Here is a 22,330-nt window from a genome sequence, read left to right on the forward strand (position 1 = left end):
AAGAGGCAAAAAAAAGCAACTGACACACAGGAAGTTCCACCTGAATATGAGAAGAACTTCTTTACAGTGCAGGTGACTGAGCACTGCAACAGATTTCCCAGAAAGATTGTGGAGTTGCCCTTACTGGAGATATGCAAGAACTGTCTGGACACAATTCTGTTCAATGATCTCTAGGATGATCCTGCCTGAGCAGGAAGGTTGGACCAGATTTGCTGTGGTACCTTCCAACCTGACCCATTCTGTGATTCTGTGAACACAGGACAAGGGTCTAACCCAGAAGGCACAAGGGAGGTATTTAGGATTTCCCTTAGAGAAGACTTTAGGATTCATCCCATGATTTATGACCTAGTGTAATTTCTGTTGGAATGTCATAGCTGAAGTCTTTATGAAATATCCAATGGATGTTAACTAATCATATTCATTATTTTCATGCGACTGATCATTTTATTTGACTTACCTTTTACTTCTTTTCGGTTGAGGCTTGGTGATCACTCATGATCATCCTTTTATGCATTAAAAAGATGACTGGGATGGTTTACTGGTTTAACTACTTCAACCAATGTTGTAGCCACAAACATAAAACCATAGCCATGGAGGCACAGTCATTACACTCATGATGCTTTTGACATCTCACACGCAAACACAGCACAGAACCTAAGACAACTTCATTTGGCTGCCAAAAATCACCTTCTTCACTTGCTTGATGTAACCCTTTTGATACCAAGGCAGTATGGCTGTTTACCTTTTCTAATGTCATCCAGGACATCAGTTTAGAGAAGCATTATGATTTTGTTTTCTTGTTCTTTTTGATTGTAAAGAAGATTCGAGAGCTCAGCTTTTACTCGACCTTTAAAGTCTCAATTTATGATAAAAATCAAGACTTTTGCCCACTGAGATACTTCTTACTTTGTAATATAGGAAACCAAAACAAACAGTCGTCATCTTTTTAAACTACATCAATGAATGGTGAAGTCAAATCCGGTTTCCCAGCAAGGAATTATTAAAAGACAGAAATAGTCCAATGACCACAGGAAATCTTTAAGCACCAAAATGGGGACAAAAATCTCCTGGGGAAAAGACAATATTTCCTACATGGTCATTCATGTCTCCTTGTAATACAATACAGGGGCATTGTTTGTTTGTCTGCTTAAGTAGATGGGTAGAATAAAATTAGAAACAAATCCTGACTACAGACATTTCAAACACCAAGTGCAGGCTTATGTGTTCCAATACCTGCCATCACAACTATCTTGTGATGCTTCTTTATAACATATAACCAAAGAGGGCATTGATACAGGCCTAATTTTTGCCTTACTAAAAAAAGGTCACCAACCTCCAGCAGCATCTTTCATTTCAGGTGATTCTGCATCTTGCTGAAATCAAGTCATTTTATCAGTCATAAAATTTGTCAAAAGAATTGAAGAAACACTCTAAAATAGAACCACGTTGTAGTCAGACCCCTTCCCCAGGAATTCAGGCAAGGAATGTAAACCCAAAGATTTATTTTTCTGTTCAGGTCATGCCTGGGGTAGACTGCTGTGTTACTAAATTCCCTAATCTGAAGTCAAGAGCAAGACAAAGTTAACAGACCTCAATAGGCAAAAAAAAAAAAATAATCTTGAGATAGCCCTCTGTGGACCATAACCTGAAGTTACAGCAATAAGCATTATCCCCTCCACAGAGATGATTCAGAAAAAATCCCACAGCTTACCTCAACGTAGTCCCTGGCGTGGCCCCAGTCTCTCTTAGCATCCAGATTGCCCAGGCTGAAGCAGTCCAGCTGCCCAAGGTGAATCTTGGCTACCGAGCGGCTGATCTTCCGAGTGACAAAGTTAGCCCCTGGAGGAGAAATAAAGGGTAGTGTCAGCATTGTCACAGGGGCAGATAGCTCTGGAGACACCTCGTGCAGCTCAGCACGTGGCACTTTCAGCCCCCACTCACTCCCCTTGCACCACACAGACCCACACCATCTTTTATCATTTGAGCAAGCTAGGAAGCTTCCAGGGCAAGTGTCACATTAGTTGCACTTTCACAGCAAACATCTTTCTTTGTGGGACTTCTTAAGCATTCCTAATTTGCTGCCTCAGTATTCACTCCAGGCATTAAGCCAAAGAAAATCATTTGGAATGTCAGTTCTTAAACACAAAATGCAAAAGGTTACATAAAGAAGACAGACATCTTAGACCACCCTCAAGTTTTTCTGTTTCAGTTTCTTTTTTCATTTTTAATTTATTTTTTCAAGGAATGCAACTATCTAAATAAATGTGTTTATTAATAAAAAAATTGAGATAATGCAAATACTATGTATTCTCCAAGGAACTACAATGGCTAAATGCATTATACTTTTCTAGTTTTTGGGGATTCTTAGTCCTCCAGATTCAGTTAGATCATGAAATTGTGATTACAACTTTTTCAGTAGAAGACTGTATTTTATTTTACTATATTTCAGTATTTTGGAAAATTTGTGTACCCATTTCTGCTTCCAGTGGAGTTGCTCTAAACAATTTTTTTTGGTTACTTATTTTCAGACTGATTTTCAGATTATGGTGGCTGTGTTTCTAAAAGGTGGTCACAGTCTCCTCAAAAGCAGAGGGATTTGAATTTAGACCAGGAGTTTAGGCCCATTGGCATTTGCACACTAATGAGCCACAAAAATTAAAATTACATGCCTTTTTAATAGCTAAAACCAGATATGATTAAATGGTGACAGATGATACCTCCTCCAAATGAAAAACAGGGGACTTAGTGAAAATGTCTGTAGTTGTAAAGTGCTTTTAGCAAATTTCTAAAGTCTCAAAAGTGTAGCTTATACATTCAGTGCATACATGTAGTTTTTTTCATTATGAAACTCTGCTCTTTAGATACACATCTCAATATGTTCTGTTTCCTGTCAATCAAACAAAAGGTTGCAGCATTATTAAACAACATTAAGTGTCTTTTTCACATTACTGGTTTTTCCTGTAATGCCAATAGCACCACACTACTTTTCTGTATCAATTGACTCTACTAAAAGTAAAAAAAAAAGCACACCTGTAAGAATCATGTGGAATGAAGAACTTTAATTAAAGTCAGACCTTACCACAGGATTAAGATAGAATTTTAAATTTTCATAAACCACTGAACTAATTGCAATTCCAGTTATTAGCCATTTATATATCCTAATATATCATCAATTTGCACCTGCTCTTTAAAAGATGAAAATCATATAATTTCCATATCCCCTGAAAAAGGTGTTTGTATATAAATTAAGCTTCCTAAACAGTGTGATTTGCAAACTTTCAGAAACAAGATATACTCCATAGTCTTTTTCAAAGCAAATTCCTCAAGAGTTGGCCGGTACCAGCACTGTGACTCTGCTATTTGAACTTCTGAAAGCCAAGTACTGGGGTTCTCCTGTTCCTGGCTGGACAGGCTTACAGCAGGAGTGGAGTTCTGGCTTAACAGAAGCCAGTGACAGAGTCTTTTTGGCTTAGCCAGACTGGTACCTCTCCAAAGATTGTTTCTATTTTTAACTTACCAAAATGCTTTGAGACCTTCTCACAGATTATTGCTAATTAATCAAAAACAGATTCAACCAATAGCTAAAACTTACTAGGACTAGCTCTGAAACCTTCTGCACCAAAATTATTTCAGTTAGGATTTTTATTCAGCAAATAACAGCTGAAGGAACAGGTTTTTTTCTGGAATAAAGTAGATGTTTTAAAGTTCCAGGCTGCAACTGAGTAATAAAGAAAACTGACTGCTTTCAACACTACATTCCCATTTGTAGCAAAAGCAATGAGAGTTCTAGTCACCATCTGCATTAAAGCAAGTTTTACTGTCAACCTGCACAACTAATGAATGTCAACTCCCCTTTTGGAGCAAATGCTTCCTCAGCATTACAAAAAAAAAGCAAAAAAAAAAAAAAAAGCAGCACATTAGGTTGTGTGAGAGAAAAACTTTTATGCTATCAATTTAACTTTAATTGTATAAAAGATACACACAATAAAGAGCTGATTTGCCTAGCAGAGCACAACAAATACTAATAACTGCTGTCCTCTTGAAGAGACACTGTTAACTAGAGAGAAACAATCTTCAAAGATATTCTCCAAGAAAAATCAGAATATTCCTCAAAAGGCTGAACTGAAAAACTAGAGAGCACCACAATGAAAAAATGAAAACCTTAATTTTCCAGAGATATTCTAGTAAGGGTTCCACTAAATAATACCAACCCTCTTCTTGGAAATGCCTCAGCATTAAAGCTGTGGAAGAAAACTATGCTACTGTTCATTCTGAGAAATGCAATTAGAAAATTTTTTCATGCACCCAAGGACTGAATGGCACATTTCAGAAGCATTTAAATGATATGGTTCATAAATAATGTTTAAGTACTTATTCCCTTCAAACACAGTATCTTAAAATATCCCATTACACTCTGTGTTTGATCCCATGCCATTAAACTAGAATTTAGGCTGGTGCCCGCTGGAGTCATACAAAGTTGTTAAGACTATGTCAGCATTTCCACTAAAAAGTCCTGTCCTAGAGGTTTGCAATTTGGCTATGACATTGCTTTGGTCTGAAATTTAGCAGAAGGAATGTCTTTTTCCTCGGGACTGATTCTATCTAAAAGGTCCAGGCAAAACGCTGCACATGCGTTTGTATAACTGAATACAAAGGATCTTTTGAGGCACAGAAATGGTTAGCTTCCTTCTTCATCAGGAGGTAGTGAAGACTTGCTAATGTTGAACACACAAGGGCGTTTTTCTCCACAAAATAGCCACTCAGTGCCAGGAAGAGTACCATCAGAGCTGCTGGTGTGCTAACCTTTATGTTGATTTTCATTGGATCAAGGTGATGCAGCAGCTAAAATGCCACCAGTTATCACAGGCAAATAAAGCCTAATTTGTTATGCTACTAACCTTGCTAATTCACCTGGAACTGTGTTGGTGATAGTGGCAGAAGCTACCTTAGACTGGTGGGAAAGAGAGATGTCAGAGTCCCATATTTGTCTCCTATCTCTGCACTGCTCCCTCAGTTCAGAGAGGTTTTATAAAACACAACTCATTGCTCACACCCAGTACAAATAAATGTGGACTGTTAAAAACTCAGTTACATGGTTGATGAATTTTGACTTATTTGAACACCTTTTCAAAATTTGTGGGTGGCAAATGTCTGGGAGCTCACTTTCCTGCAGGAACCCTGAGGAGAGTCATTCTTGCTGTTGGTAGGGCCAAGCATGCTGGGCTAACTGCCTTGCATAGTTATCTATGCAGCACATACATCAAAACCATGATGGGCCACATTATGCTCTGGTTTGCATTGTGATTGGCAGCACTGGAATCGCTGCAATGAAGCATTAAAGATGTGGCCAGGCAGAAGAGATATGGCCAGACCTAGCAGAGGATGCTTGGGTGCGACATTTCAGCTGTTCCAAGCAGCTCTACTCAAGAGGAGGTCTGACAAGTTCTTACATTTTAAAAGGGGACTTTAACAACAGTTTTCATGATATTAACAGCTCTTTCAGGAACACTGGGTATTAGCTTAGATTTGTTTTCAAAACCCAAGCCATCCCTTTGAGATCGTTCACATTCCAATAGGAACCATAAGGTCTGATTTACAAACCTGATTTACCCTAGAAAGGATTTAAAGCAAGGATTCCTCATCAAGCAGACCTATCTGTAAAACATATAACTTGTCGCCAAACCACTGCAGGAACAATACAATGAAAAGAAATAGCAGAGATATAATGCAATAGCTTTTCTCTCCAGCCCAGACCTGTCACCCATTGTGCTGCCTGGCTCAGGGTGGAAAACAGCTCATTCCTTCCAGAAGGATGCTGCCTACATCTGGCAAAGATGCAATTTTGAAAGCTGGACACATCTCTCATTAATACACATTGAAAACTATTGTTTAGAAGGCATGGTCTTAGTGCACCTACAGTTCCAATGCTGGATTGCCCCAAGACAGAAAAAAAAAAATTCTTTGTCCCTGGATCAGCACCCCGTTCATTTTACAGCACTGGGGTTCCAGCCTTTGTGAGTCATCAGGGAACTGCCTGTTTTAAATAGGAGTTTTTCTCTGGATACTGTGGTTTAGAAGAGGCAACCAAATGGACGAAGAAGCTTTAAGAACCACTATTGTAGCATCTGTTTCTTTTCAAGAACCCTCATTTTCCAAGTTCTCAAGACTGCATACAAAAACCAACTAATGATAAAACTGTGGTCTAAGGAAAACGGCTCTCCCTGTAAAACTAGCTGTTGAATGCCTAAGAAAATCCATTATTAATCCTTGCAATATGATAGAATGATAATCAATCTTACAGAATTCAATAGCAGTCCTTATCTATCAAATGAGATGCAGTCCTAGAAAAATCTACCAAGTTCTCGTAACACCTTTTTTCTTCATTTTGCATAAAATATGATTAAAAAGTTTCTGCCTCTGAAGATACTGACACAAGAAAAAGGTTGAAACTCTGCAGTTTTTTTCCTCCAAGTTTTTGCAGTTCTGGCATAGATTCTACTGGAAGCCTAACATGTTCAAACACATTGTGTACCCAGCAACTCTACTAACCCAGAGAAACATATTTCTTTTAACATACATGTGTTGTAAATGATACATTTAATGAGATCATTAAAATGTTTTGATTGCCTGAAAATTCACATTGCTCATCATTTCCATTCTATAAGAACCTTTTCAATTTTTTGTAACAAGGTGTAATGAAAAAAAAGCAACACCAGATCTTCTAAGAAAAGAAGACTTAAAACTCTTTACACTGATGAACATCAATAACAATTATTCCAAAGTAAATGGATTTATTGTCATTGTAAACCAAATGAAGAATCAAGTTATATATCTTTAAATTAACCTTCCATATTTTGAGTTTAAACAGAATTTTAAACTGTTTCTTGATCAAAACCACTGATACAGTATTGCAGTTTGGTAAAAGTAGTAGAGCAGTTACTTAATATATTTTAAACAGTGGTGCATTTAAATTGTGAATCCATGCACAATTTAAAATAATTAATTGTTTTCACAACAATAATTACACAAAGTAGAAACATCACTGTTTAGAAATAAAGAGAAAATCATGGCTAAAAGTGACTTTTTTTTCTTCTGCTTGTCATCAATTTTTACTCAGCAAATACAGCTACCTTTGGATGAGCTTGCCATAAAGTCCACAATCAGATTTTTGCAAAATGAAATATATATGAAATAAGTGTGATATGATTCATAAGCAATTCCTTGTAAAGTCATGCATGGGAAACATCTTCCTGACTGGAGCAATAAATCATTTTATTTCCTGAAACATGAGATATAGTGCTTTAATCCTTTCATTTTAATCCTGTATAGCATGGCTGGAAATACTTTTTTCATCATAATATGTTCAATCATTTTCTCTGTTCTTTAAAATTTTAAAAGTAGCTTATGGCAGTGGTTTTCTCAGATTTTTTTAATATGTTTTCAATGTCTTTCAAATATTTTCAGTTTACATATCCCAAGCTATTTTCCAATGGTCATGTATCTTTCTCTTAACAGGAAATTTTACTGATAATAGTATTTTCAAAGAGGTTATTCTTCATCAATTCCCTGGGAAACAATTAGGTAACAAAAAAATCTGCAGATCCCAGACTGAAAGCAGTGGTCCAGTAACATGAGGATAAATTTGTCTCTCTTTATCAAGTGACTTGGAAATGTGTGATTTAAATAAAGCTATGTGATAGTAATTCCTTCAAATACTGCTAACAAAGGCATCAATCAGCATATAAAATGAATTATTTTGTTTAATAATATATTGATATTATAACATATATGACATTATAACCTTTAAAATACCAAATTGCACTAATTCTCCTTAGTTCCATTTTCCATTAGCACACCAGTTTTCAACAGAAATGTGGCACCAATTCTTTGGGTGCCCATTGTTGAGATAATGGAAGATGCACTACTAAAATACTTCAATATTTCAAAAATGAGGAGGTTAAGGCAGAAAGATAAAGGCATTGAGAGGTGGGAATCAGCAGGGGAGGGCAGGACAGTGGAGGGGGCTGATGCTCTCCAACCCCAGAACTCCTCTGCCCCTGCCATCCACTTGCACATAGAACATTTGGACAGCTGAGGGCAACAGGAGGTCATGGAACTACGCATGGAGGGAACACAAATTATTGCCTTTTAAAATGTGAGCGGAGACTGAGAGCGAGAGACAGCCTTGTGAGGAACAACAAGGTACAGAAATGTGGAGGGAGCACAGAGAGTAGGAAATTTTTTCTTTTTCCCAGTGGGTGAAAAGACAGAACAAAGCCTGCTTCAGGGGACAACTAGTAAGCTCTGTAAAAAGTAGGGGACACAGGAGTAGGGGAAGAGACCTACCAACCACCACCCAAGGACGAGAACCTGAGGAGGTGTTTGCCACAGCCCAGGCCACGCTCCCCAGTGACTCAGTGGGGCTAACCCTCCACTGGGCATCTGTCATCAGGGCTTTAGACTGCTCATGACTGTGCTGCATACAAACAGAGGTTTCCACCTCTCAAAAAAACAATGACAGGATCATTTCTATGGCTACACCACAGCAGCAGTTCTGTAAAGCGACTGTGAAAAAATGATGTTTGATTAGAAGACAATGTGCATGTGTAGGGTGTAACACAAAGCTATTAGATTTCACAATTAAAATACCACTGTTGAGGAATAATTACACTTCTTGGATCTATCATATGGGGTTGTTCAAAGGACAGGCTGATATACCAGCAATAATGGTTAGCTAAAATGTGCTATTTTAGTATATTTCCTCCATATAATTTTTCTTAAATTAAAATATTTTCCCCTCAGGAACTGTACACTGAACAGGAAAAGGTGAGGCATCAAAGATTCTTATAAAGGAAAACCCAAACATTAATACTGAAAACAATATGTAAAAGTGTTATTCCTGTTCCCAAGTTTATGTTGCTAATGGTGCTTACATAAACAGAGCAGCGTTTTGCTTACAGAAAACTTAACCTTTTGCTCCAAAATGTTCACTTTGGTTTTTTTAATCGCAGTTCATATACACTACATTATAAAACAAAGGTAGATTTCTTTAGCCGCTCTGATTTTCCAACATTCATTGAAGCTGTGTTTTTAAAATTGTACAGCGAAGGTTATTGAATTAAACCTCTAATTTCAGCTGTCACAGAATTACACAAGCCCTTGCATGTGTGAGCTGTGGGTAAACATGAGTGTGCTTGCCCATCAGTACAGACTCTTTACATTGTTAAAGCTTGTGTAAACAATTTTAGTTAAGTACATGCTTTGCTTAATTTGTGCTACAATAGCTAGAACTGTATGGAACCAAAAGGAAAATCCAGCACTTGTACAAAATGGAATTGTCCTGCTGTCTTAGGCAACTTGCACAAACCCCTGTGATTTTAACTTCCCTTGTTTAATGGCTATCACAGTCCAGACATCTGTGCTCTTAAATTTAACACTCCTTTCCTTTTCTCCCTGTTGTTCCCCTCCTCCATCCTCTCAGCAACCAGTAGCACATCAAAAAAGTTGCTGTTTGACGGTTCAAGCTGAGACGTTCAGCCTTTACCCTCGCACTCTCTTGAGATGAAGCAGGCAAGGCTTTTAATCTTACCTGCTGACACATGACTGACTAATACAGTTTCTTGGACCTTCTGACCTCTGAGGGACTAAATCTGGCTGGTCTCTCAACCTCTCCAGGTGGCTGGGACATCAGTTTGCGGTGGGTCATGATGTAAACAAAGTTTTGCACGGGTTTTCCATGACTTTCTGTGCACCCATAATTCTCTTAACTTTTAATGTGCAAATTTCTTGAGTATAAAACGTATCATTTCACTTCAAGTCAGTGGGAAAAAGAATTTTCCTTTACTTTTACTGTAGGTTAAAGACTGTAACAAGAGCTAACCTTGAAACCAGTCACAGCGGCAAATTTGCTGAGTCAGTGCTGATGTATTTTCTTGGAGCAAGAGAAATGGTCTGGCTACAGCCAAACAGCTTATTTGAAACTGCCTCCCACACAAACTAATAAAGCAGTGCTAGACGGGTTTGACACTTATACAGCATAACTCAAGATGTTCCTAATCCATGTGCCTCCCTTTGGAGCTTTGTTGCTCAACAATTTTTCTCCTAGGACTTCCTTCTGGTTAGCTTTGCAACAGCGGTAGTCCTTGAGGCACCCTTTAAGTCCTCAATACATTATTTGATAAATGTGTTTCGATTTTACTAAACCGCCATTTGAACAGAAGTCCTGGAATCACCAAGAGGGGGTTCTGAAACACAGCTGAATCATTTTTTCAGGGAGCTGGAAACTGCCAAGGGGAAAGAGGTCACCAAGAAGTAACAAGGCGAGGGCCAGTGATAACTGGAGGGAAGCAAAAAAAAAAGAAATCTCAGCTTCTGCAAATACAGTAGGCACATTTTCTTCTAGTACAAGGTACATAAAATGCAAGGTGCTACATTTCCTTTCATTTTCCATGTTATGAATAGTTGGATTCTCAGCTAGGATGCGGTGAGAAATACATCTCCAACAGCACTGATGATCCCAACAAGTCAATGTACATATCATTACTTGCAAAGTTCTACAGTTTCAAGTACAAGGATGAAATCTTCCAGCTACAGACACCCTCTCAGACTCATAACAAACTAATCAAGTAAACACCTGGCTCAGATATTAAGAGCCAAAAAAAAAACCTTCACAGTGTGTGCTGTGGCATGCAGAAAAGCTGGTGTGCAACCCAGGGCATGAGATCAGCTCATGGTGCTCTCAGCCTACTCTCCCTGTCCCTGCTGTCCCCATTTCCCAAGCTCTGCTCCTGCACAGGGACAAGTGGTTCTGCTGAAGATGGAGCAAGACAATGTTGGAAGTCATTATTTTGGATAAAACCAAAGTAACAACCCTGAAATGTAGTATTTTAACAAAAATCTCTGTTAAAAAAAGCTTTGATTGATTGTGTGGAGCAGGGGGAACCCAACCCTCAAGTAAGCCCCCAAGGCCTAAGAGTTTAATAATAGAATGGGGTGAAAAGGCAGAGACACAATGACAGTACACCAGGAAGACTGCAAGCCAACAAAGACAGCATGTCCCTTCTGGTCCAAAGGACTTGGCCATGTTTGGTCTAGCTGTGTTGACCTCCTCTATTCAGAAAGCCAATAAAAACATTATTTCACCTAGCTGTAGTTACTGCTGGTTGCTTAAACTTCCCATAAAATCTATGTCCTTACTGCAGCACAGGATGTGATCACTCTCAGAGGACCCTGAAGTTAAGCAAGGGTGCTGCAGCTTCCACACCCAAGCTCCAAACTGGAAATGCCACCAGACAGAGAGGCAGCTCTCCCACAGGCAGAAAGGGTATGTCAGGAGGTTGCATAAAAATCATCGCTGAGAGCGAACTCCCCTCTCGGACAAAGCCTGGGCATGTTGCTAATTTTCACTCTAAAATGAATAAAGGACCAAAAAAAAGAAAGGGACCCTTATTTAGTGAGAAAATATTTTGAACATAATCATTGAGTAAAATTCTAACAGCTTTTTGAAATGTTCACACATTTCAATGAATATTCCTTTTTACTAATGTTGTCACTGAAACTGAATCCCACTCCTGAATTCTTTCTCTGTGGGAATAGAGTTTCTCTAGTGTAATTAATAATATAAATAAATACACAGCTATAAACACAGAGAACTCAGCTTTCTGGCAAGATAAATTGGTGCAGTTTGGCTGAAGTCAGATTACTTAAATTTACAAAGAAGAGGACAAACTTAAACATACCACCATTAACATGTCCAATCACCACAAAAGTTTTGCACAAGAAAATGTGAAACAAAACCTTTGGAAAGTGATTCAATGGTAAAAAAAACAGAGTGTCTATATAATACATCCATTTACCACCATTCAGCTTGTAATGCTCACTACTGTTTTAATAACAGTATTTTTAAGAACACTTCTTCCTTTGTGGACTCCTGAAATTCATTGTTATCCTGTTTTTGTGATATTTCCCATTTAAGTTAGTTTATACTTCCTCTAGGAACACAAGAGGCAGTCAGATCACCTGCTGTTCTGAGATGTCTACAATGCTTGAACACAATGGGGTGAAACCAGGACAGAAAGTTAGCCCAATTCTGAATTTCCTGGCTTTGTGTTTTTAGTGGGACCTTTCACATCATTTTTATATCCCCATAGGTAGCTGTGCATGCACTCAGAAAAACACACATGCTCTCTACATACTCCAGACAAAGCTGTAAATTTTAGCACCAAAAGCTAAGATTACATGTTTTACTCTTGTTTCTGAATGCACAATGATACAGTTTTACAGAACATCTCCAGATATCATACTGTAAGCTTTTTCCTAATAGATAGCCCCCTGTCTGGAGACCAGACGTGCTCTGAGAGTAAAAATTGCTGTCTTGTGAGAAATGAAGTAGCCAAGGATCCTATGGAGCCTGAAGCTAACCAAAGGTAAAGAACTTCAGAGAAAGAAATGATAGATGCACAGTTCAGTCAGATTAATGCTGTACCAGGAAATGAACATAAGCCTGGTTCTTATTCTTTCTTACCTGAAAGGGTGCTCAGAAAGTAACTTAAATTCACATTCTCATTTAGTCACTGACACAAATTCCTCTATGTGCTTGTTGCCAAGGCTCAAAGTGGAAATAGATGAGATTTTTATTCTGAACATGAACTAATCAATCAAGCAATGATTCTTTTTTGGTTTTTCATGCCTTAATATCATGTCCGAACCCCAAATGAAGGTAACATGCCAAAATTTTACAAGAATTTGAGAAAGTTAAGTATCTTGCTATTTGTGAAACAATGAGACCCTGGAAGAGTCAAAAAGGGATGAAATCACTCAATAGAGTAAATAAATATGCTGTGAAAGAATGTTTTTCTTGTTCTCTGCCCACCATTCCACCTTCCCCCATCCCAAGACAACATCTAGTCATTCCAGTGAAAACTCTCCATCCCAAGCAAGGAATAAGGAAGAGGGAACCTGTGGGGAGAAAAACCAAAAGTGCAAACAACGGCTTTATCAAAACATATAGGTACAAGTTTAAGTTTGTGGAGGCACTCCTCATTCATTTATTACACAGTTTATGAGCCAATCAAGATTGCAAAGCTCCTTTTACCCTCCTTTCATAGTTTTCAGGACATAATCATATGTACCTAATTTTTTTATGCCCACACTAGGGTGAGGAAGACTTCAGCAGCTGTAGCCACAGAACCCTTAAATTTTCTGCTTCAGTCTAGAACACACTTCCAAAACTGGACAAAACTGAACTTTAAATAGTTTCCCAAAGCACACTAAAGAGTTCATTTCTCAAAGGGCAGTTTATTGACAGGCTTGAGGAGCAGAGAGGGAAATCACTGAAATTTAACCCTGAACCCCACGTGAACCCAGGGATTGGGGCTGCATATTTTCCACTGTCCTGCCATCTGCTGCTTCACTGCACATGGTAATCTTTGGCAACCCCACTGAGTGCTGCCGGGGCTATGGCTCTGTTCAGACAGGGTGTAGAAAGAAAAGACACTGAGAATGTCATGGCTGACTGACCAGACCACTGAGATCAGAGAGATTATGCCTCATTTGCTCACCAAGCCCTGCCAAAAGCAACACCATTTAACTGCAGGTACTCAAAACCCAACAGGCCTGTTTAAAGGAAAAGTAGGCTAAAAAAGAGGACCATTCATAACCTGCATTTGTTTGGGGCACTGTAGCTACGACCTTTTGGCAATTACTCATGAGGGTTTTAAAAGAAAGTCTGCAGTGCCCAGCATTTCAGGTACAAGTGATATCTGGCAGAAAGTATCATACCCAATTTACAGGACACACCAGCCTGGGAGATGACTCAAGGCAGGAGTAAACAAAAGGAACCTAATAGCCCAGTGAACAGAGAAAAAAACATAGTTGTTATTTTAAAACAGCTACAGTCTGTTTATCTCTTGGCTGTGAAATGCTGCACAGTATGGGACTGTAAGGGTTTGGTACTTATATGCATAACCTTCATATGTCATCTCATGACAGGGGACCTCCCTTGAGCCAAAGCCAAATCCACATTTGTTCCCCAGAGCACCCCCACTAGGCTCCAGATGCAGCAGGCAAGGAATCAGCTCTCAAACTGATTTCCTCTGACCATGCTCTTCTGTGTAAGGGCCCCCAACCCTTCCAGTGATTAAATATCAAAAGCGTACACACAGATTTACTGACTTTCAAAATGATGACTCTAAAAGGTAAGGAATATTTCAGAAGTATCTTAGAACTGCTAAGGTATATTTTGTTGGACCTGCAAGAAAATTACTGTAGCATACAGAGTTACTGTAGGATTTTTGAGTCTTATCATGTTGACAACAAACACCTGTTATTAATGTAGCTCTCTCCCTCATCCTCCCTGCTTCTGCCAGAAAAACTAGAAATAAAGATGTAATTCTATATATGTGTCTATAACAATATCCTGCCCTATTTCTTCAATCAAATAACTGATCTTGGAAATGATAGTGTCTTCTCTTCTATCTGTTTAGGAAAGAAAAGCACTTTGATAAGACAAACTTCTCCAGGGGCTGCAGAACTATAGTTGGCAGACATCAGGCTTGACACATGTTCTTCTAATTGCAAAGGGACACTACAAAATTGTCCTCTGATGTGGAATAGACAATCACTGTCACCCTTTCTTCTTTCCTGCTGCTCTACTGCCTCCACTCTGTCTGCCTCACAGGGAGATCAGGAAAGAGACAGAAAAAACCCATGTAAGAGAAGAGGAACAGGCAGCTTTTCCCCACTTCCAGCTGTGCTGGAGCCAACAGGCTCTGTTGTTTTGCTGATTCCAGGACACTCGCATCTTATTTGATCCCTGCTTGACAGAAGTGCACAGCAAACGTGGAATGGCTTGCAGACTTCCAGAGGGAGCTTCTGAAACCCTTAGACTCTTCCTTCCAAGACAGGGCCCTTCTTTCTGAGAGCTGGAGTCAAAGAACCTTGCTACCAACCTCCGATTAGTAAGCAAGACAGGAGCAATGTGGTAAAATGAGTAAGGCAAAAAGATCACACATGCTTTCCACTGTATTTTTCTTTTGATTCAAACACATATCTTGCAAAAGAGAGGGTTTGAAGTAGTAAGCTACCCACTAACACTCTCAGTTTTAACTTCTCTGCTGCTAAGCCCTGCTGAATCAGAGCTCCCGCTCCCACTCTCCCTCTTGACTCATAACCTCAGTGACAGCCACGAAGCTGGGCAGGGACACTTTATAAAATGTACTAAATGAAGCAACTTTCAATAATAACAAGGACTGGCAGGTAGCCATGTTAGAGGAGGAAAGACCTAGTAGGAATGTCCTGCAGCACAAAAGTCTCTGTTGTTCTCATTACTGCAGAGGAAGAAAATCTCTTTAAACGCTTTTGATTCAAATGATCATTTGACAGAAACAACGGATGAGACAAATGGCTGTAAAACAAGGCAATTGGATTTCCTACTGCTACAATATCTTACTTGGCTCCCATGACACAATTTCTCTGTTATTCTGCCTTGCCGTGGTAAAGTAAACTTACAGGCTACCCAGAAAACAGATGAGTGTAATCAGTCCTTTATAAATTATATCCCTTCACTCAAAGAAAGCAAATAACTTTGCCTGCTCTATAATAACTGTTTCTAATACTTCATTTATTCTTTAAGTTGTTTATAAAACACTTCAAGAGAGGTCAAGATGAGAGGGCAACAATAATTGGAGATTAAGGAGACTCTCTAAGTATTTTGCACCTGTGAGTAAACACTTTGGTAATTATTATGATGAGAGATAGATCTACTAAAAAACCCCCACAGCTTATTTATGATTTTCTTGGACATGCATGTCACTTCATCTGAGAGGGAGCCCCATCTTTTCCAGGGCTATTTCAATTCAAATTTAAGCAGCTGCACATATGTCTTATGTCATGTGACTGGCAAGTCAACAACAACAGATTTAACCTCATCTCCTATGGAAGTAACCTAGAGAAATAATGAGCCAAGGGTAAGTGATATTCTCATGAAGTTTTTTCCAAGTCTCCTGAAAAAGCAGGGAGTTTCCTCCCCAGACACACATATGTTAAAGCCCACAGAGTTAAGAACAAGCAGAACTGAGCCTGAAAGACAGAAATGTGAATTAACATGCAGGACTGGTGTTCAGGTAGAGCTTCAGAAGGGGCTTTCTAACAAAAAAGGGATATCATGTCCTTTTGCAGTCTCTGTGGCATGGCTCTGCGCACTCTGGTTTTTGTTCTTGCTATGTCCACACACAGCACTGGCAGTGGTCATGGCAGCATTCTGGAAATGGGACTGGAATAAACTCTGTAACACCATCTCTTGAGCTGCTGAACGTCACAATTGTGCAGATATCTAATGCAGCTGAACTCCAACATATCAATTAATACTAATCCCCACTTTAAAAGTATATATGGATAAAATTATGTTAGATCTTTAAACACTCAACCCATTGTCTCTCTTAAAATAGCTATAATTTAGCTTGTCAGGAAAAAAAACCCTGCTTCTTAGTAATTTTTCTGTGCAGCCTAGAAGAGGTTGGTAAAGAAACCACTAATGTCCTCTAATCTCTCTAAGCAACTTAAAAGAGAACCCAAAACAAGAAAAAGAAAACCCTCCTGAAAAAGAAAAAACAATAAAATTCTGAGTAATTATACAGAAATAATAAACTTAAGCATGAAAAAAACATTTTCTGAGGAATTTAAAAGTGGCCAGAGCTATAAACATACTGGCGTATGAAAATAAAATTAAATTTCTAAGTTATTCTTTAGAGCTTCATTGAAATTCAGTAAACAGTATTTGATTCAAGACAAAGTACTCTCTTTATCCATTTTATATGATAAGGTTATAAAAATGCAGATTCAAAATTCAGATTTTATATCATCCCCCTTCTTTCTTTTAAACCCATTTCCTTGATCTCCTCAAAGATCGACTCACGTAGATCTAGACAAAAACGCAAGCCCTCTCCAAACTGCTTCAGCCTAATACCAAACCAATACAGATTATTTCCATATAAAATGGTAACTGAACCACAGCTGTTACCAAATTCTTTGTTTTTCCTAATGCAGAATCGAACCAAGAAGAAAATACCTGATCATTGGATCAGAATAATTAACAGAGAATTTTCGGAGGAAGTTCCCCAACCACCCGAATTTTCATTTAAAAATTTTTCAGCTTGAACTTATTCAGAATAACAAGGCAGATAAATAATAACTGATCTGGCAAAACTGAACAGACTCATAAGAGTCAGAGTCTAAGAAAAATCAGATCCAAACCAAACAATTTTCATGCTGTTTTACTTGGGGGTTTTTTAAGCTGTTGGGATTTTTCAAGCACCACAAGTTCCGGAAACACAAATCTCTACAAGAAACATGATTTTTCTCTCATTTTAAAAATGAATTCTATTAACCTTAGCAGCGTCTCCCACAAACTTTATTGTAGATTAAAATGGAAATGAGGCTAAGCTAACATTTCAAGATAGCTGCCATCTACATCAGTACATAGTTGGGAAGTTCTGCTTTAGAAGTAGAGAATTATAAGGCTCTCTTAAAACTATTAATATTATGTTTATATCTTGAAAGCTCTCGGTGAAGCATCTTTAAAATATATAAGACTCCCAGGGCTTTGAAAAATCTGAATGGTCTTGTCACTAAACAGCAGGTTTGAAAATTAGATAAAGGCAACAGAAATCTTATTAAAAATTAACTTAGTTCATCATGTGGCTGTATAAGTATTTCTTTCCTCACAGGCTACAGAAAAATAGCATTTTTGCTAATCCTTGAGGATTTCAAATTTTTTGCATTTTAGTAGTCTCAAGGAAAAGCATATTTTAAAAAGTGTTAAATCACTCAGATTTTGTTTACTGAGTCCCAAGCCTTTTCTTTTAAATATTAAATGATCTGATTTTAACCAGTAGATACAACATTGAGTTTGATCGAACCCTCACGCACATTATCAGTTAGGAAAATTTTGATTTATTCTTTTACAGAAAATTTTACTGGACACACAAATTCTTTCACCAGACTTTCATGTACAGGCAGCCACTTTCAAGCATCATCCACACACTCACACACATATATAATTTTGGGAAAAAATGAATGAACATTCCCTGATGACTCTGTGGGTTTCTTCACGGGTGTTGATGCCTGGCTATCACTGTCTACAAATGTGATGGTAAACCAGATGATATCATCCCACCACCAAACCCTCAACGAACCTGTAGAACCAAAGCAACAGGAGACACTTAACTTACTTGCAAGTAGACCAGAGTTGTGCAATAACTGCAGCACACTAATGAAATCAAACCCAGAATTGCTTCATGCCATGATTTCAAAACAAAGAGCTTCTTTAAGTGCAATTTAAGATTATGATGCTTTTCTCAAGAAAAGCATCATCATGAGACATAGCGAAAATTTAATAATGACCTGTTATTCACTGGCTTACACTTTTCTGACACCGTTTTGGCAACGGACGTTGGATTCACCAGCACAAAAAAAAACTGTTTCCAGTTCTTTAGTAACACCAGCACTTTCAGAACTAGGTAGCAAAGGTAGCATTTGCCTACTGCTTTTACATGAAGTCAAGCTTTCAAGTTCCCAGCCTTAGTTACTGTTACACCAATCTTGCCCTGTTTTTCATAATTATTGCAAGATCTGCTGGCAATAGCACCATGAAATGTGCTAAAAAGAAAACAATTGTATAAGTGCTACACTCTTTTTTTAAACCTTTTTTGGTGCAAATCTCAAACAGCACACATAGTTTTCAGCAAAATTCAGATGATTCAAATCACTACCTGGAAGCTGCAGCACATCTGGATAGGTTACGGCTCAGGGCACAGAGCAGCTATTCAGAAAAGGAGAAGCACACCCACTATTTAATTTTAGACCATACAAAAGGCAGAGATTTGTCCATAACACAGGAATTGGGATGCTTTACCCCGCTAGAGCATGAGCATAAGTCAAAGTACTAACACCAGTCCATCCCATTCCCCAATTTTCCCTAAAGGGTCAGGACTTGAGAAGAGGAAGACACATTCTGAAAAACACATGTGAAAATTAGCAATCACTGGCCTGATTTTCAATGACAGATACATGCAACACTTATGAAAACAAACAGCAGGGGAATAAAAAAGGAGTATTTGCATGATGCCTATTATGGTCACAGGGTTGACTTTAAATTCAATTGCACTGCCGTATAAATGTTTAAAATGAAGTACAATACTGGTGCCATACTAAAAGAACAAAGTTTTTAAGACCATGGATAATTTCCAATTCACTCTGTTTTCAAGAATTGCATAAAATTTGGGAAGTAAGAACTTTTCCTGACCTTAGGAAGTGCACAGTGTCTCCATTTATCTTGAAGCAGTGCAGTAATGGTAACAAAAGATCTTGGTGGTTATTTTTACAGTCTGCAGCAAATAGAAACTCAGTGTGAGAGCACAGAGCATAGGACACAAGTGCCCCTAATGGATGCACACACGCCTACCAATGACTCAGAATGTGGGCATGAGGTGGGGCTGGGAAGGGAAAAGTGTCAGCAAGAAGGCACAAATAAGATTTATAACTTAAAAAGAAACTATTTCAAAATTTTTAAAAAGGAAATTGAAGGTAAAATATTTCTGAGTGTTACTGATGTTGTTGTCATGTGTTCTGGATTAGTCTTAAATCCAAAATGAGCTCTAGATTTTTGCAGATTCACATTGCCTACATCTGGAATTACTATAGGATTTTGTAAAGTTTTCAATCCACCTACTGATGATTATTGATGCAATGAATAAACACCTTAAATCTCTTTCAATGTAAGGATTGTAATATAAATGAGGAGAAAATAAAAAGGATGTAAACTGAAGGCCTTTGTTGCTTTACTGGATAATTCTTTACTACCTAGAATTCTATTCACATATAATATAATGAAATCAAGGACTTGACTTCAAAAATAAAAATTCATCAGTATTCCTCCAGCATTTCTAAAGCAGTGCTTCTCAAACTCCCATGTCCTAGGGCAAAAAATTCAGAGAAAGCAGAGAATTCGTGATACTGTATTCTCTCTCTTGGCTTGGGTTTGAATTGTTTTCCTGTACCAATGAGCAACCCTGAAGGGTTTCATGGGAAATCTGCTAAGTCTCTGTCTTAACAGCTATCATTCTACAGGGGTGAGATACAATGCAGATCAAAATATGCAACTGATATTGCAACATCTAAATGGCATCGGGTATCTGATTTTATTACAATGCTTTGGGCCATAGCTTTCATTTGCCAATCATTGCCTAACAATTAAGTAGAACATAATTAAATTTTAAGAGTCTAAGAAAGGTAAATCCTTGAAAAGGAAATATTTTAACATGGTTGGCAAGGTGTGCAAACATCCACTGTGTGGGAAACACGTGTGGCTGACAGTACAGACACTGCTATAACACCTTGTAACAGAGGTTAAAATCTGTTCAAAAATACTTGCAATTAGATGAATAAAACTGGCAGAAATCAGCAGTTTGCCAGCTGTTGGGATTTTCAGCTATTTCAGCAACAACAACAGAATATTCTTATAAATGTAAAACTTCTGTGCATTCCCAGAAAGTACATAAAGCATGTAATGGTCGAAGTCAAACTACCTGCACATGCAATGTTTGTCTGTGTGGTTGTGCTTCTTATTTTTAAACACATTTCTAGGAACTGGAAGTGAACCACTTACTCAAATCAGGACACAGAAAGAAAATTGTTTCTAAGTTCAAACCAAGCTCTGACTAATCTTCTCTCAGATAAAGCAGATTACCTTCCTACAACTGCTATAAAATCCCATTGCATGGTGAATCTTAGCAGAGGTGACATCCAATGACACTGTATTTCTCACTTATTTGTTTTCAATGAACCCTGCTAACTTACTTTGTAGAGGAATAACCAGTTGACATTTCCTTCTGTAGTGTTTTTTGAACCAGTAATGGTGAAACTGTTTTATTGTGAATTAGTCTCTCCTGTTCAGTCTCCTGTATAAGAAATGCCTCAGTGGGTTGATTTCAAATAACTTTCTGAAACAACATGCACTTTCAATAGATTTACTTTTATTTATTTTTTTTTTAATTATGCATGACTACATAGAGGGAATTGTCAACCTTTTGGAGAGCTATTTTAGGGAAAACAGGATGCACACTGCTGCGAAAATGTTTCAGATACTAAGATGAGCCAGTCACACCATGCCTACAATCTGTGAGTATGACCAGGCTTTCAAGTTTCTGCACCTGGGAGATGATGCCCAAAACTTGAAGGTTGTGGATTGAGGCCTACAGAGAAACATACTTAACATCTTTGCAGGGATACCCAGGACTCTGAAGATGAGCTATAAGCAGTTTCTGATGGTTTTTACTTCATAGTCTCAGGGGAACACTGATGTTGGATTACACAGCAGGAAGAAGGCAAAGCAGTACACTAATATATCACATGAAAAATTTATATATTTGACAGAATTGTAATAATAGTAAGACCCAGGTCTTCAGAATCTTAAGATATTAATATGTCAATAATGACTAAAATATTAAACATTCATTACTTACCAAATATCAACAATGTAAGATAGATTCATTTATGCAACATCCCTTGCAATAATGATGGGAACTTTGCCCTTTGTGTGATTTTTTTCTTTTCCTTTCTTGCCTCTATTTCAGAATTCAGTCATATTTAATGAACCATAACAGAACAAAATAATCATGTGGATGCAACTGTGAGCAACAACGGCTCAAGGAATTTTTTTTTAAAAAAGTAAGAAATACAGAAGAGGTTGGCCGTGGCTGAGTCCCTACATCTGGGAAAACTGTATCCTGCAGTATGCTCTCTTGTCCTGGCCTCTGGGTACCCCTGAACTATGACTTCAGCATGCATCCAAAGGAGGTGTTGTTCCCCAGATAAAGTGGTTTCCTTCAGAGAGGATCTCACAAGCAGCAGCTTGGACTGCATTCCCACAGAGCCCTGGCATGGACAGGCAGTGCGCTGGGGTTGCATCATTTGAGCATGGTCTCCCACCCATCAGCTCCCGAGATCTGAGATGACCACACTCTATCTGTTCTGTCTCCTAGACTCTCTCCTCTTGCTCCAGCAATGGGATAAGTTGGCTAAATAGACTTCTGGCTGAAACCAGTTCTGTTCTTCTGACCTTCTGCAAACTCCACATTCACTTTAAGCTAGTTTGTAAAATGCAAGGTGTAAATCTCACAGTTCTTGCTTGCATTTCACTTCATGTTCTTATTTATACAAACATAAGAACAGCACAATGGTCACATTTTCCATTGTGTTTTGCCTGGGAAAAAATAAATGTAACAAAGGGGAAAAAATTGAGGAGAAGGCATATAAAACATTATTTCTCAAAATC

At 38.2% G+C, this 22,330-nt stretch overlaps 1 protein-coding gene across 1 annotated transcript in view; it reads right to left on the reverse strand.

Moving 5' to 3' along the window:
- Window positions 1–22,330, reverse strand: part of GMDS (GDP-mannose 4,6-dehydratase) — a 409,482-nt gene that overhangs the window by 224,614 nt on the left and 162,538 nt on the right. The window contains exon 7 of the mRNA XM_058027867.1: window positions 1,712–1,839. Within this exon, the coding sequence (XP_057883850.1) occupies window positions 1,712–1,839 (128 nt within the window). The remainder of the gene's footprint in view (window positions 1–1,711; window positions 1,840–22,330) is intronic.

This window comes from Melospiza georgiana, chromosome 1, assembly GCF_028018845.1.
Source record: "Melospiza georgiana isolate bMelGeo1 chromosome 1, bMelGeo1.pri, whole genome shotgun sequence".
Classification (NCBI taxonomy): Eukaryota; Metazoa; Chordata; class Aves; order Passeriformes; family Passerellidae; genus Melospiza; species Melospiza georgiana.